Raw genomic sequence first — 16702 nt, 5'->3', positions numbered from 1 at the left:
TGGCCTGGGATGCACCTCGGGGATCCTGCAGAGGGCCCTGGCCACCCTGCTGGGGCTAAGCTGGGTGTGCAGACAACGCCAGGTCCTCCTACGTGTGCCCTCCTCTGTGACAGACTGCATGAGTGACCCCAAGCAGCTGCTGCACAGAGGGACAGTGACTGTTGAGCTGAGCTGGCTCTCAGCCCAGGGGTCTCCCTGCAGGTCACCCTACCCTCCCTAGCCTCCAGCACACAGCCCATGAGGGCAGGGTTCCTGGTCCTGGGAGCTGCAGAGCCTTCAGCCTGGTGTCTGCCCCATGGGCCACTGGCAGGTGTGTCTTGACCACCCAGTCCTTCAGAGGTGGCCAGAGGCCCAGCTCAATACCTGGTTCACCTGTCCCGCAGTCCCTGGCAGTGTCATGGCCAGGTGGTGCCTCTACAGCTGCTGCCTGGCCTGAGGGCCCCAAGTCCTACAGGGAGCCACAGGGAGCATCCAGGGGCTGGCCTGGAGAACAGGGGAAATAGGCTGTCCCTAAGAAGGCTCCCTGCGGGTTTGGAACTTTTCCTTTCTTTTTTAAATCAACAGCCGAGCGCATGTCAGACCCATCAAATGGTTACACGGGGTGGGTTTGTTTTCACGCCCATTATCTCCAAACAATTTCAAGTGACACAGCCTGCCTATAGGATGGACTCCCCACTCAGGATGGAGTCCCCACTGTAGGATTGGGTCCCTGCTGTACGATGGGGTCCCCACTTAGGATGGAGATCCCACTTAGGAGAGAGTCCCTGCTATAGGATGGCATCCCTGCTGTGGGATGGAGTCCTCGCTTAGGATGGGGTCCCCACTTAGGATGGAATCCCCATTTAGGATGGGGTCTCCGCTTAGGATGGGGTCCCAGCTGTAGGACAGGGTCCCCACTTAGGACGCTGCTGTAGGATGGGGTCCCACTGTAGGATGGATCCCCACTTAGGATGGGGTGCCCACTGTACAACAGGCTCCCACTTAGGATGGGGTCCCTGCTGTAGGATAGAGTCCTCACCATGGATGGGATCCCTACTTAGGAGAGAGTCTCTGCTTAGGATGGGGTCCCAGCTATAGGACCGGGTCCCCACTCAGGGATGGGGTCCCCACTGTAGGATGCAGTCCCTACTTAGGATGGGTCTCCACTGTAGGACAGGGTCCCCCCTGTACAATGAGGTCCTCACTTAGGATGAGGTCCCCACTTAGGATGGGGTCCCCACTGTAGGATGGAGTCCCTGACACGGGGTGGGGGCCCCACTTAGGTTGGGGCCACCAGTAAGGATGGGGTCCCTGCTGTAGGATATGATCCCCACTGTAGGATGGGGTCTCCGCTGGAGGATGAGGTCCCCACTATAGGATGGGGTGGTGGGGTTAGGGGAGGGCTTGGTTAGTTGTTACATGGGAGCTGGTCCCAAGGCTGGCATCCAGCCCTAATGCCCAACTCTGCAATCTCTTCCCAATCCCCGACAGGCTCCTCCACCGACCTGGCAAGACAGGGAGGGGCACTACGGCTCCTGTTCTCACCAGCGAGGCCAGGGAGGCCAGAAGAGGGGTCCCCTCCCCAACCACTAGCGGTTGTGTTAGGGGGAGAAGGTCCTGGTCCTCCCTGAAGGCTGAGTGGGGGATCAGGTGGTCGCTGTCTTCCAAGAACCCCTGAGGGCTGACTGCAACAGCCCTCAGAGAGGGCAGGGTGACCCAGGCTTGGAGTCCACACTGAGCTTGGGCATCAGCCATCTGAACCCCCCAACACCAACTCCCTTGTGGCTCCACAGCCAGGTCCCCACCAGCCTGGGAGGCCCTGATGCCCCCCATCTTTCCAGGGCCCCTTCCACTGAGGCCTGGCCCCACACTAAAGCACTGTGTATTCCCTGAGGGCTGCTGGCCAGGGCGCTGCCTGTCTACGCCTTTCAAGAGTCCCCAACCCAGGCTGGCCCCTCTGCCTGCCAGGGTCCAAGTGATACGCAGCACGAGGACAGAAGGAGCCTGTGAGCCCACTGTGGGCAGACGTTGGGCCAGACACAGGGGAGATGCTTTAACTATTCATGAAATAAAGGTGACCCTGTGCTACCCTGGGCTCACCTGAAAACTCAGGAACCTGTGAATCTTCCACTTCAAACAGCAGCTCATCGTGAATTTGGGCGACCAACCTGGAAGACACGGAGGGGCAGGGAGTCACCCTGCGCTTCATGCCTTCTAGACACCACGCTCTGTCTGCACAGCAAGGGGGGGCATCAGCCAGGGGGCACATTGGGGGAGTGTGGGGAGCTGGGGACGGTGCTGCCCCATCCTTCAAGGTTCTGGCACAGGGTGCCCGAGGGGATGTGGCTCAGTGGGGAATGGGAGGACCTGGCTGGGGACCTGCTGTCTGGGGTCACCCCAGCATCACCAGGACAGCCCCCAGGGAGGAAGGGGCACAGATTAGAAGTGACTAGTGAGTGGAGGCAGAGGCCCAGAGCAAGGGGCCACGCAACCCCCTATCCCGTCCTGGCCTGGGGAACCTGACGAGGGCATAGTGGGGAGGAGCATTTCGTGTCTGGAAGTCTGAGCAGGAGTGGGAGAAGAGCCCCCCTTGGACCGTTCTGGGCACGGGGCCCTGACATGGATTTAGGAGGAGGCTCTCCGCTGACCACTGGGTTTGGGCCTGCTGTGATGGGGGGTAGAGATGACTCTGGAATGTGAGGGCCTCTTGGGAAGCTGGGGGCACCCTCACTTTGAAAACTAGCTTAGGGGAAGGTGTTGGGAGGGACAATGCTCCAAAAGCAAATTAAAAATTTATTTTTGAAGTCAAAGAAACACTTAATAAAACTTGGAAAGTACATCAAAATTCTAAAGCGCAAAACAAAAACCTCCCCAGCTCCCCGTCCCCAACCCCAGACGCCACTTGGGACGTCCCACCAGGACTCGACAAGCACCTTTTCAGAGTCAACCCCACACTATGTGCACAAGACCTCAGCATGTCCCTGTTCGTGGGTCCTGGCCCACAGCCTGGGCACCTCGCTGAAGCCCGCACCTGGCCACTTCCTGCCAGAGACCTGCCCTCTCCTTGCTCAGCTCTGGGCCTGAGGGCTGAGCCCCACGGACTCCATCACAGGCTGAGAGAGGGCAGGTGCTCATTCTGGCTCCCACAGCTGGGCAAGTCCCTGTACTGGAGGCTGCCCTGGCTCCGTGTCCCTGCCACCCCCGGTGTGTCCCCACCCTTCCTGAGCAGCCCCCTCTCCAAACCCCTTCAGGCACCCCCCTCAGGGGTGGCTCTCCCTACCTACCTCAGTAGGGAGAGGAAGTGGGAGATGTGGGCATGGATGCTGTAGGGAAAGGAAGGAGGTGTGGGAGCAGGGGTCTTAAGAGGACTTAGACTCAAGTGACAGGGGCCGGCAGGTACAAATGTGTGCATGGGGCAGGGATGGGCCCAGGGGACACTCCCCTTGAGGGATCAGCTCTTGAAGCTCCATGTTGGCTGCACAGAACACAGCTGTAGCTGGCTTTGGCCAGCGCGTACCAGATTCGACAGGCTCTTTAGTAGGTGGGACCTGGGTCGGCAGATGAGGGTGGCTTGACCGTACACTCGGGGAGGGGTGTAGTGCGGCACACAGGACAATCTGGAGGGTCTGTGGCCCTCTAGAAAGGATGGTGGGCATCAGAGGGTCCCACGTGCTCTGCCCTCTGCATGACCTGGTCTCTGTCTCTGGGCTGGGCCTTGGAGGGCAGGGGGCACGTTGGGTCACTGCTGCCTGTCCACAGTAGGCACAGCATGTGCGGGAAGGGGCAGCAGGCAGACCACCACGGGCGGCAGCGCTATGGGTCCAGAGGCACCACGAAGTTGGGGCAGGTGTGGTGAGGCCCATCGGCAACAGGTCGTCATGATGGTGAGCCCCGGCTGTGGGGAGGGAACAGCTCTTTAAACCCAGTGCAGAGATGGGCTGTGCTGGCACTTTCAGTAGAAGATGCACAGGACTTGGGAGCAGAGATTTATAGGGGTCTACCCTGATCCATTCTTCCTCTTTCTTCGTCATTGGGTGGGGTGGAGCAAGGACTGTGTCCCCAGCTACAAACATTTCCCAGGGCTCTATCTCAGATGGGGTGGCTCCTGAGGTATATCCCTTACAACTTCCAGGAAGGCTCTTTATAGGGCTAACTTAGCCCAGAGTCAGGTACCCTTTTGACTGTCACTTTATCCTTTTGCCTGCAAGGCATGATGGCTGAAGCAGCCACCTCTATCGTGGCACCAAGAGGGAAAGGGCCAGGAAGCCAAGGGACCTTAGTCCTACTGCCCTGAATGTCTGAACCAAAGTCAGCAACTGTGGTGCTCTGGACTTCTCATGATGGGAGAAAAATCCACCTTTAGGAGTCTGAGCTGCTGCAGCTGGGCTGGTGTTACTAGTGGCAAGTGCACATCCTCACGGGAGTGAATGCACAGGATATCATGCTGGGCCCAGACCATGGAGCAGGCTGCCGGCCCACAGGCCCCTGTGGCTGCCCCTCAGGGAGTGTGCCTGTGTGTTATGTGCAGCCTCTGGCCAAATGCTCTCAGCACTGCCCTTCCAAAAGCCAGACCAGGCTGGCAGCATTCGCTTTCTTAAACTAACTTCAAGGCCTCTAGTGGAGTCTTCGGCTCCCAAAGGACTTAGGTTTTTTAAATGGGCAGATATCTCAGAATAGGCACTTGTAACTTTTTCCAGATTTAGCAGAAACAGTTTTCACACTTCTTGAAATTACATTGTGAAATTCTAAGCTGCTGGTGTGGCAGCAACCTAAGAATAGGTTTGAACTGCTAGTCACTTACACATCACTCTCACAGCTGACTGTGACATTACCATATTCCTAACTGGAAATTGGGGCACAGGAAAGAAGGAGAACTGGAGAGGCCCCTGCATGGGGCAGATGATCACAGGTGCCAGACTCCGTCAGTTCCCAGAAGCAAGCTGATCGCTAAGGTAACTTCCCATCCCACTGTCCTGCACTGGGATGAAGTAACTGAGGCCACACAGAACCGTGATCCCATGGGGGAACACTCTGGAAAAGGCTTAGCTCATCTGCCTGTCTGTGGCCTGCCCGGGGCAGCTCCCTTCTGGGCGCCCCGCAGTCCCTCTGTGCCCATCATGGTCCAGCCTTGAAACGGCTGTGTCCTTCCTGCCCTCAGAAGCAGGGCTCAGGAGGTGCTAAGGACTCTCTGCCTGCCACCCTTTCATCTTGGGAAGTCCAGGTCCTGCCAGCACTCACAGTCCATCGAGGCCACTCCCCACTGCTGGGCTGGTCCTCTCGCCTTCCCTGGGCCCCAGGCACCTTTTCCGCCACTTTCTGAGGCTGAGAGAACAAGTGCCCTGTGCTGAGCTAGGTCTGGACACAGGGTACCCTTCGGTTTGTGCTGCACTGTGAGGTGGCCAGAGGTCAGAGGGTTGCCCCAGTGCTGAGCAGATATCCCCGTCTTCCACAGACACCTCTCCACCGGCCCCAGGGCAAAGGAGCAAGTGTCTTCCTGAGGCTGCTGCTGTCCTGAGTGGGGAGTCGGGCGGGGCTCCTGGTCCTCTCCATGGAGGGGCAGTGAAGGGAAAAGTGCAGCTTGAGGCAGGAGGCCCGGTGCTGGTCTAGCTCTGCGTGAACTTAGACACATTGCATCATGCTCTGAGCCTCAGTTTCCCCTTCTCTACAGTCAGGTCTTGCAGCCAACAATCTCTGAAGCTTCTTTCTAGTTCTGATATGTTCTAACACCTGGAAAGGCCTTTTCACAGAGGTCCCGTGCTGGAAGAGACAGAGAGGGGAGCTGCATTGCCTGGCCAGTAGGCTCGCGAACACTAACAACTAAGCCAACGACCAAGTGAGTTGTCTGGGCAAAGGCAGAGCTTAGGGTCAGAAGCTCACCTGGCCTTCCTGTTTTGGGCCTGTGGGCAGCGAGTAGAGACTGTCCTGTGGCTGCAGCCTACAGGGGCACTTAGGGGCCACTGGATGAGGCTCTCGGGGTACCTGCTCCCTTTGTAGGACCATGAGCCCCCCGGTGATGCACTTCACTCACGCTGTTTCAGGCAGATACAAGCTCACACTTAGCTGGTATCTGCCCCTTCTAGACACAATCTAGAACCTTTTCTATTACTCGGGGGAGAACAAATCAAGTTCACAAAACACAGAGTATGAAATGCCCCACCAGAGTATGAAATTCCACACCAATCTGTTTTGTTTCCTAAAACAACAAAATGCATTTTGTTATGAAAAGCATTTCCTAAAGACAATAAAGGGCTGATGATAGAAAGATGATCAGCCATGTTGTCAAATTCCTGGGTAAGAATTGTTTATGCTCAGCTCAGGACTCTGTCACCAGAAAAGACTCCAAAGCCTCATATACCAACTGCCTTGATCAGTCCCACAAAAACCAAAAACGGATCAGACTTTTCTAGACATACAATATCATAGACACAGAATAACAGTTTGGCTTTTGATTCCTGCCAAGATGGTGAGCTAGCACAGACTGCTTATACCCCCTCCCAAATTTACCCTACAGAAACTACAGAAGTGAGCAGGATGTATGGATTCAGGAACTAATCCAAAAACCATGAGGAAACCCTGGGATGGGTAGCTAGAGGCGTCTGGCATTGGTGTGTGTGTGTTTGGGAGGGAGCAGACGGCAGTGAGAGGCGGCAGGAGAAACTCAGTGAGAAGAAAGCATCTTCCATTTTGCACTTGCCTCTCTCCTCCTTGAGTTACTGCAGCAATCAGAGCCAGCAGCCCAGCGCCCAGCACAGGCACCAGCAGGGTGACTGGGTCAGTGCCTGTTGGGTCTCAGGCATCTGGCCTTCCATCCCTTCTCCCCCGCCCCTGGCTGCAGCCCATGGAAGACCTCCTCCCCATGCTGTTTCTCCCCACGTGTAAGGTGAACCCTGGACTAGAGGAAGTGCCTGCAGGGCTGCAAAGGGGTGAGGCCCACAGTGGTTCTGTGGGGCTTGGGGACAGTCTCCTTTCTTCCCCTTTACTAAGATACCACCCCATAAACCCCAGGGCAGGCCCTTGTCTGGTGCTAACTTCTGTACAAAGTTGCTGAAATCACCGAAGTCAAAATGAACAGTAGGAAAGGTCTGAAGAAATATAGGAGATGGCTTCTTGAAGAAAGAAGGGAGCCCTCAGACAAGGAGAAATCATGCCTTGAGAATGTGAAATGATACCAGAAGCCAAGAGTAAATTGTAAGCTCAGATGGAAAAGGGGGATCACAGGCAAGCAGGGGCCTGTGTCCGGAAGGCTGCATGGGGAAGGAGGAGGAGGAGGCCAGCTGGCCTCTGTGCTGGCCACAGGCCCTCGGGGTCTTGGGGGAGTGAGCAGGGCTCCCCTGGGAGTGGGGGCCGGGGAGACAGCTTCACACTTTGCAGGCTAGAGAAGCTGCTGCCACCACTGCCATGAGCTTGAATTCCTAGCAGTGGACATGCTGACCCATCTGGGAAGGGCATGTCTGCAGGGACGGGCTCATGCTGGCCTCTTTGAGGCCCCCTCTGACACGGGCAAATGTACATGGGACCAAGGAGGGAGGGAGCCAGACCTGGAGGCAGACACGCTCATTTCTCCAGCGGCCTTCTCTGTTAGCTGCCAAGAAGCGTTCCAGGATTCCAGAGGAGAACCCACCCCCTCCCCCTGCACCCAGGGCCAAGGCCCAGGGGTGGGATTGTGGGGGGTGGTTCTAGGCTAGCAGAGGCTGGGCAAGGGCTCCTTGTCACTCAGCCACCCTGATGCTCAGGGTGTGTGCCCCATGGGGAGCAACTGAGGCAGAGACAGAGACTGGAGACAGTTGTGGCCCAGGGGCAGCAGTGGTGGAGCCCTCACCTTCAAGGTGCGTCTGAACATTTGCTCTGGGGACAGAGATGGCAGCAAGGCAGCAGCAGGAGCTGAGAGTCCGGCACACTGACTGGGGTGGTGGCAATAACAGGGGTGGGAGTGGGGGCAGTTTGGAGCCCCTGTAACCTGTCTAGGGGCTGTGGGTTCTATCTACCTCCGGGGTGGGCAGCTTCATGTGGTGCCCTTGGGCTGTGCCTGAAGAGGTTCAGACGCATGTGAGAGGAGGGGCCTGGGGAGATGCATTTCTGCACCAGGTGAAGCTCCTCAGGAGACCTCCTGGTGTGCCAAAGTGAATGGCCTGTGGTTACCACAGTTGCCTCGAGCAGGCCCTTGGGTGCCTTGCCCAGGCCAAGCGGGGAAGAAAGGGCTCCCCCAGAAGTGCTGAGAGGAACTCAGGCTCCAGGGAGTCCTCTCGCTTGGGGTTGGTCAGCTTGTCAGAATCAGCACCCGCAGATGGGAAGTGGCAGGCATTGCTTCAGTCCTGGGAGGAGCATGCACACAGGCCAGCCAGCCCAGGGAAAGGCCATGTTGGCCACTCACTCACTGACCTGGCTGTCAGGGTGGGGGAAGTGGCCACTGCAGTGAAGATGTGGATCATGGCCATCTTACAGAGGTCCGCGGCTGAGCCTGTGGGGCACAAGAGGTTCTGTTTCATGAACAGTGTGAAGCCCAGGGCCCTGCGGCAGGGACTCAGCCAACAGGGACTGCCCAGCACTGCCAGCCTAGGCTGGCAGTCTCTGTTTGCTACACTGCGTAACGCACGACTCTACGTCCAGCAGGTTGCAACAACCCAGATCTAACATCTCCCAGTTCCTGCGGACCAGGAGCTCAACGTGCGTGGCTGAGTCCCCTGCTCAGGGTCTCACTCGCTGAGATCAGTATGTGACCTGGCCGTGTCCTCAGCTGGAAGCTTGCTAGGGAAGACCCACTTTCAAGTGACCTCAGGTTGTCAGCTAAATTCATTTCCTTGTAGTGGAATGACTGAGGTTCTTGTTTTCCTGCTGGCTGTCAGCTGTGGGTGCTCGCCATGGGCCCTCTCCCCAACAAGCAGTTTGCTCCTTCACAGCCTGCAGGAGGGCATCTGCTGCTGTGAATCTCTGACTTTGACCGCTAAACCGTCTTTCAAGGGCCCACCTGATTAGGTCAGGCCCACCCAGGATAATTCCCCTTTTGATTAACTCAAAGTCAATTGATTATGGACCTACATGTATCTGCAAACCCTCTTTTGCCATGTAACATGACCTGATCATAGGAGTGATATTACAGCATATTCACAGGTTCTGCCCACACTTGGGGTAAGCACATGGGGCATAGAATCTAGAATTCTGCCCACTGAACCAACTAGCAGAATGACGCCAAGCATGGATCAGGCTCAATCCAAGTTCCCACCACCCTCCAGCTGAGCAGCCTTTCAATCTCATTGATCCTTAGCTTTCCAAAGTATAAAGGGGGCTCCGATATAGCCTCCTAGGTTTTGGTAGGGATAAATTACACCAGTCAGGCATTTATTCATCCAACACTGTGTCAGGCACCCTGTAAGGTGCTGGCCAGCATAGAGGACATGCCTATTCCAGTGCCAGGCACATAGTGGGTGTCTTAATTGGTTCTGATCATGGGAAACAGACTGAAGTTCAGGTTTCCATTGGCAGTTTTAAACTGCATTAGCTGTTCCTGGTTCCTAAGGCAAATGAAGAAGTACAAGTCCTCAATGGACTGCCTTCCTCCACTGCCAGGCAACGCCCCCAGAATACTGATTTGCTTTTTTCCCATGAGCATGGCAGGAATGCTGGACATGGAAGTCTGGTCTTTGAGGCCAACCTGCTGGCTGTGAGGGGCCTCAGGGCCATGAGAACCCTCTGCTGGGATGGGTTGTCAAGTTGCCTGCTACTTTAGGAAAAGTGCACAGAGCTGGAGAAACAAGGAGGAGGGAGCCAGGGTGGAGAGAGAACAGAGTATGGGTGAAGGGGAAACCCAGGGAGGCAGGGGCTCCGGGGCTGGTCTTGTTGGCTGACTGTCTGCCCACGTGGAGGCAGAACTTTCTTGTGGGCGCTGTTTGTCCCTGGCGCCTAGTTGAGCTGAGCACCGATGTTTGTTAAGTGGATGATTGGCAAGTCACTTGTTCAGAGACTCAGATAACACAGGGCGGTGGCTCAGCTGGTAGATGAGCCATCCGTGGTAGCTCGATTCTGTGGCCAAGCCTCCTAGCCAGCTGCTCACAGGAACATATCTTATGCACAATTCTTGCTGGAAGGTCTCTCTAAAACAGCTTCAGTGCCACCTTGCACACACCTCGCACATACCTAGTGAACACGCCCTGCACACACCTAGTGAACAGAGATACATGGTCATGACCTGACAACTTCTTCACACTTGAGAACCTGCCTTAGAATCAGAACCATATCAGGATTTGGAGGGCTGTCACCCTCCTTAGCTCTTGTCTGAGTGGTTACACCGAGAGACAGGATTTCTGAAGATTCCGTACTGAGCCCAGGCCAGACCCTAGCAATTGCCCTGCCAGCTGCTGCCAACCCCCCTGTTCTCCAAGGGAAGCACAGAGGCTGAGGCTGACCGGGCAGCGCCGCCACACCTGCCTCTCTGCAGGATTTGCTGGGGCCCTGACTTTCGTGCTGCACCAGTCCAAGCCTGCTCCGTGTCTGCTGGGGTCCCTGCCCATTTTCTTGTTGCAGAACCCCACTCTGGAGGCAGGGTGGTGCAGTAGCCGCCCTTGGACTGGAATCCTACCTCCAGGCTTCCTCCCTGGGCCCTGGAGGCCTCAGTTCTCCATCTGTGACCTACGGGATCACAGATGGGGGTGGTGCCCAACTCCCAGGTTACCCTGAGGCCTCACAGGGACAGCTCATGGCATGCAGCGTGGGAAGCCTCTGATTATAGCTGTCTCACTTCACCTCCACGCAGAGACTTGAGCTATTTGAATACTGTGGCTAAAGATGATTATGGGGTTTTCATAACTATAGGCAAACAATGTGTCATCAGTCTTCCAGCCCGCCTCCTGCTGAGGCCTGCGGGATGTGGAGGGAATGCTGGGTTTGGATGCCAAGATCTCACACCTGCCAGACATGAGCGGGATGATGGAGAGCCCCAGGCCAAGAGTCTAAGGACTGAGCTCCAGGCCTGGCCTAGTGCTGGCTGGATAGACTCCTAAAGCCTCAGTCTCTCATTTGTAGACACAGGGACAGCATTGCTTCAGACAATCTTTGCGGGGAAATGTCATAATTATAAAGATAACCAGGTACTGAGCACCTGCCATGTGCCAGGCGTTATTTCACTAGCATCTCCAGGCAGGACAGGAGCAGGAAATATCGTGACAATAATCTAGTGGGTGTCACTCAAGAAGCAAATGGATGCAGCAGGCAAGCTAAGGGGCTCTGGGTACCTTGCACTACGAAGTTCACCGCCTGCCGCTCTGCTTGTGCGCGGAGCTGCTGGTCTTGTGCACGGATCCTGGGCAGTGGTCTCCTTCTGCCCATGATGGACGCCACATAGCCTGGGTTACACGGAGGAAAAGCAAGGTGAGAGGCAGAAACAAACAGGCAGTGTGGTGCGCTGGTGGACCCTCCTTTGCGGGCACGGATTTCCTCTGATTATGTCCACGGGCCCCAGCAGGACCCCTCATGGCTGCAGCACCGAATCAGAGCGCTGCCAGGAGCCTCACCCAGAGGCCTCCTGGTCTGTCTGTTCAGCAAGTGGGTTCTGTGGTGGGAAAGCGAGGACAGCAATAGGGTGGCCTTCACTTGCCTGGTGGCACATTTTTGCACTTCTTTCTGACTTCTAGCTGCACTTAGACCTGACATAGGTCAAGAAAGGACAGTTTTTATATTATAGAGTTTGTAAAAGCTGCTTATGGGACTTGGGTACAGAAGTCATTTTGGACTGTGGTAGCTGGAATGGGGAAGAAAGGCATTAACTCATATTCCATTCAAGGAGGGGCTGATGGCCTGAGTTGAAGGTCATATCCCCACAGATGAGGGCAGATCCAAGTTTCGTAGGGCCTGAAGCCTCCACAATTTGGGGATCCTTTTTTATTTATTTATTTAAAGATTTTATTTTTTCTTTTTCTCCCCAAAGTCCCCGGCACATAGTTGTGTATTTTTAGTTGTGGGCCCTTCTAGTTGTGGCATGTGGGATGCCACCTCAGCATGGCTTGATGAGCAGTGCCATGTCCGTACTCAGCATTCAAACTGATGAAACCCTGGGCTGCCGAAGCGGAGCATGTGAACTTAACCACTCGACCATGGGGCCTGGCCCCAGGGTCCTTATTTATTTTCTTTTTAATGCTGGGGAAGATAAGCCCTGAGCTAACATTTGTTGCCAATTTTCCTCTTTTCTTGTTTTTTTTTAATATGAGCTGCCACCACAGCATGGCCACTGACATATGAGTGGTGTGGTTCTGTGCCTGGGAAATGAACCTGGGCAACCGAAGCAGAGTGCCCTGAACTTTAACCACCAGGCCATCAGGGCTGGCCCTGAGGTCCTTTTTAAGAAAATAAACACAAACATGCTGCCTTGGTTGAGTATATTCCTGATCAGAGAGGACTTCTGTTTTACTAGGTATTGGTGAGAACTCATGACTTTACATGATAAATCCCCAACTCATGACTTTACATGTCTAAGGACTGGAAGAATTTCCCACACATACCATAATTATAAAAATGACAATGGATTGAGTGCCCACTATATGCCAGGCCATATATATAATTAAAGTCTCCTAATAGTGACTGGCAGGGAAGACAAAGAGAGCCCGTGCTTCTGACTGGGAACATTTCAGTCTGTGCTTTTTAACATGTCTAGTGATTTTTGACTGGATGCTGGGTATTGTGAGTCTTATGTTGCTGAGTGCTGGAATTTGATGACTTTGTTTTGAGAGTGTCAGGCAGGTCCAGGTTACTTGCTGATCACCTGATTCTGTTGAGGCCTCTTTTCAAGCTTTGTTAGGGTGGGTTTAGAGTAGCCTTTAATCTAGGGCTAGTTTAGATCTACTGCTAAGGTGTGACCCTTCTGGGGTCTCTACTGAACATTCCAGATGTCCAGCAAGGACTCTCGACTTTGATGGTCAAAATTCAAACATCTCCTTGCCCTGTGTGAATTCTGGAATTCTTCAGCCTGCTGCTCCCTAGAAATTATTCTGCTTAGTCTAAATTCCACTCTCTTCACATGTATCTTAGCACTCGAAAACAGAGGAGTCCTCTGAAGATTTATGGAGTGCTTTCTCTGCATAGCTCCCTCCCCTCTGATACTCTGCCTTGCAAACTCCAGCTGCCTCTGCCTCCCCAATCCTAATCCTTGTCTCCTTGACCCAGCGAGACCACTGTAATCTGCTTGGGTTCCCCTCCTGCACTGTGGTCTGTGCCTCTAGGGACAGGGAGTTCAGAGGGCTCACCTCCTTTGTTCCTTTTCTCTCAGAGACCAGAGTCATATACTGCTCAAGACCCAGTGTCTGAAACAATTGCTTCATATATATTGTCCAGCTTTCTAGTTGTTTATGGTGGGAGGAAAGTATGAACCTAGTTACTCCTTTGTGGCCCAAAGTGGAAGCCTCTGCTCCACACATTTCAATCCTGTTTCTCCTCCACTCAATTCTTGCAGTGCTGGTGATCATCATTCCAGTTCAGGCTGTGAGATTACCTCTAGCTCTGCACCCTCATGATGTTCAGGGAGTGGTCACGGGGTGGAAGGAATGCTCCTGGAAGCCATTCCCTATGCCAGGATAATTAGCATCCTTCAACCATACATGGAAGGACCAATAAGCCACAGGAATATCCACACTGAAATATGAGTTAAATGAGTCACCAACTTGACTTCCCCTTAGCTGGATTCCAAAAATGGCTGTGGCCACTCCAATGCCACCTGGCAGTGAGGGGAGTACGGTGGAGGAAGCTGAAGAGGAAGAGGCAGCAGTCTTAGTCGATTGCAGTTAAAATGCCTTGGTTTTGCCGATTTTAAAAAAGATGTGACCATGTGAACACATTGCAGGTCTTCTCACAGGGACTTGGGAGGGGCCCTAACCTTCAGCTTCATCACCATCATGGTATATCTGCCTCATTCACCTGTTCCAACCCCAAGGGGGTCAGGTCTGCCTGCGTGGAGAGCACATGCTCATGGCCCTCCACACAATCTCCTTCATGCCTCTGTTCTGCAGCTGTTGGTCCTGCCTTCTTGGCATCTCTTACCTGTGGTTCTCCCTCCATCCCACCATTTATTGAGTGAACACTCCCATCACCTCTAGACTGATCCCCAGGTGTGCTAGCTCTGACCTCAGTCTCTCCTCCCAATTTATTTTCCACACTATAGCTGTAATAATTTGTGGAAAACAAAACCCAGGTTCTTTCCATGGCTTGTGGAGCGCCACTCAGGGTCTGGGCTCCACACCTGCCCACATCCCCACCTGCCCACTCTGGGCACCAGTGCTGGTTCTTCCTGGCCTTTCATGTCTCGGCTCAGGTCTCACCTCCTTGTGAGGCCATGGCTAATGGCCTTCTTCAGGGGCCTCCCTCCGTTGCTCACTGCCTCAGCATCCTGTTTGTTTCTTTCACACGCAGGATCCCATCTTTCTGACACTGTCTGAATGTACTTGTTTACTTGTGGGTTACCTGTCTCTCCATGAATTGTAACTCAGGAGAGCAAGAAGCTCATATCCCTGGCATCAACACAGTGCCTGACATGAGATAGGCACTCAACAGATGTTTGTGGACGAATTCAATGATTATTTCTTTACAGTGTCCACCCAGAAGTGTAATTGCTGGGTCAAAGGGTGTGCATACTTCACATTTGGATCCTTAAACCCTGTGGCCCTTCAAGGAAGTCAAGTAAAGGAAGGGATGCAGAGCCAAGTAGCCCGGGAGGGCGCTGGCTCTAGGCCTGAGCTGCCTGGGGATGGGTTCAAGCCGGGCACCACCCATTAGCTGTGTGAACTTGGGAAGCTACTTAACCTCTCAGTGACTTGTTTTCTTCATCTGTAAAATGGGAATAACGATATTGCCCACTTTTTAGAGTTGCAGTGAGGATTACAAAGTAAGGCAATTTATGGAAAGGCATTGGAATTCTGCCTATGGTTGGTGCTACACAAGTGCCTACATTTTTATTGTATTCCCATCTACAGTGATACTGGCTCTATATACTCTCATCAACACTAGGTTCTATCGCTACTTTAATGTTTCAAAATTGATAGTACTTTATCTTTCCAAATTTTGGGGCTCCTGGGTCCAAGAATGGTCAGGGCCTGTGGGGCTTCAGTGAGGATACAGGGTGGGGCTCACACGGCGGAGCCTGAGGCCTGTTAGATACTCCCCGGGAGATGGAAACAATTTGCTGGGTTTCCTGTGCCCCACACCAAGGCTGCAGGGAGCTGGGCACTGAGTGTTCCCAGTGCACATGGAGGACCCCACGTGGGCTAGTGCCTGGACGCACGGTCAGGCCCAGGAGGAGCCTGTGGAGGAGCCCCTGGAACTTAGGGGCTTGTGCACGGGCTCCAGAGAGAAAAGTCATCATCGAGCCTCTGGGAGAGTCCAGAAAAGCCTGAGGGAATGCGCTACAGCCATCTGGGAAGGTTGCTGCCGAGGCTGCTTCTCCAGCTGAGGTCATTTTTCAGTTTCAAGTGTGTGCTGGGTTCTCTGCTTTCCCTGTACCTATCACGGATCCTTTTTCCTGTTGTCTACTTCATGAATTTCTGCTCTTTCATGTATTTCCTTCCTTCTTCTATCTTTACTTTACTCTGCTGCTCTTTTCCAAATGTCTTGTGTTGAATACAACCCATTTATGTTCACACATTTCTTTCTTTCTTATTAAAATACTTTCTTACAGTATTCCTTCACCTCTAAGTGAGCTGTCAGCTTGGCCATGTTCCATAATTTCTCATGTGAGATAGTTTTACTGTCATTTATTCCTAAAATGTTTACAATTTTCTCGAGACTTCTTTTTTTCTTTTTGGTGAGGAAGATTCACCCTGAGCTAACATCTGTGCCAATTTTTGTATGTGGGATGCCTCCACAGCATGGCCGATGAGTGGAGTAGGTCTGCACCTGGGATACAAACCCATGAACCTGGGCCACTGAAGCGGAGTGCGTGGAACTACAACCACTTAACCACGGAGCTGGCCCCTTGAGATTTCTTTAATTCTAAATCATTGAGGAGTGCAATTAATTTCCAAATAGGTAGATGGATGGATGGCCACACATGTGGATAGAAATAAAACTACTTTTTTCCCCACTGTGGTCACAGAACATGTCCTATTTGATATTCTTTGGAATTTGTGACCAAATTGTAGTGAAATTTTATAAATATACCACATTCATAGGAACATATGTTCTCCATTTTTAGGTGCAGGATTTTTTTTTCTCTCTCTCTATCTATCCATCTATCATTTTCTAACTCGAGCTTCTTAATTTTGTTGCCCCAAGCAGAGGCTGGCTCTGGACCCTTCTCATGTGGGGGTTTTTGGTCCCATTTATCCAGCAGGGGCTGGACACTCACCCAGTTCCCAGGTACCCAGCTACCCAGCCTCCATCGACTTCGCTCCACCCTTCAACTCACTACCCTCCCATCTGTCCACCCACCCACCAGAGGAGCAGGGGCCAGGAGACTGCCCAGCTGCTGCAGGCCAGGCGTGGGAGAAGGACAGGGGCCAGCCGATGGCTGTGGCTGCAGCTGGCTCACCTGTCTGCTGACATCGGGCAATGGTTGCTTGGGCAAAGTCCTTGATTTTCTTGTACTTCTGCAAAAAACTCTCCAAAAACCGGGCAGCTTCCTGAACAGTAACGCCAAGGCAAGCAGCAAGCCTCTCTTTCCCTGTATGAGCAGAAACAGTCAAGATCAGAGGCAAGCCCTAATTCACACCCAGCAGGGACTGAGAGCATAAGCTGCCAGGCAATGACCGCT

General features: G+C 53.5%; 1 protein-coding gene across 8 annotated transcripts in view; it reads right to left on the bottom strand.

Moving 5' to 3' along the window:
• The window catches only part of POLN (DNA polymerase nu), a 171590-nt gene that overhangs the window by 2975 nt on the left and 151913 nt on the right, over positions 1–16702 (bottom strand). For 4 of the 8 annotated variants that reach the window (XR_006888001.1, XM_046657041.1, XM_046657044.1 and 1 more), the window contains 4 exons: positions 16481–16612; positions 11205–11315; positions 8359–8437; positions 2080–2147 (listed from right to left, as the gene is read on the bottom strand). Coding sequence is in view for 6 of the 8 variants with exons in the window: in XM_046657041.1 (XP_046512997.1) it covers positions 2080–2147; positions 8359–8437; positions 11205–11315; positions 16481–16612 (390 nt within the window). In the remaining 2 variants the exon portion in view is untranslated. The remainder of the gene's footprint in view (positions 1–2079; positions 2148–8358; positions 8438–11204; positions 11316–16480; positions 16613–16702) is intronic. The other 4 variants (XR_006888000.1, XM_046657043.1, XM_046657045.1 and 1 more) reach the window with 1 other exon arrangement.

The sequence above is a fragment of the Equus quagga genome, chromosome 3, assembly GCF_021613505.1.
Source record: "Equus quagga isolate Etosha38 chromosome 3, UCLA_HA_Equagga_1.0, whole genome shotgun sequence".
NCBI classification, from domain to species: Eukaryota; Metazoa; Chordata; class Mammalia; order Perissodactyla; family Equidae; genus Equus; species Equus quagga.
Note: the sequence above shows the minus strand (reverse complement) of the source record. Positions and strands in the feature narration are given on the sequence as shown.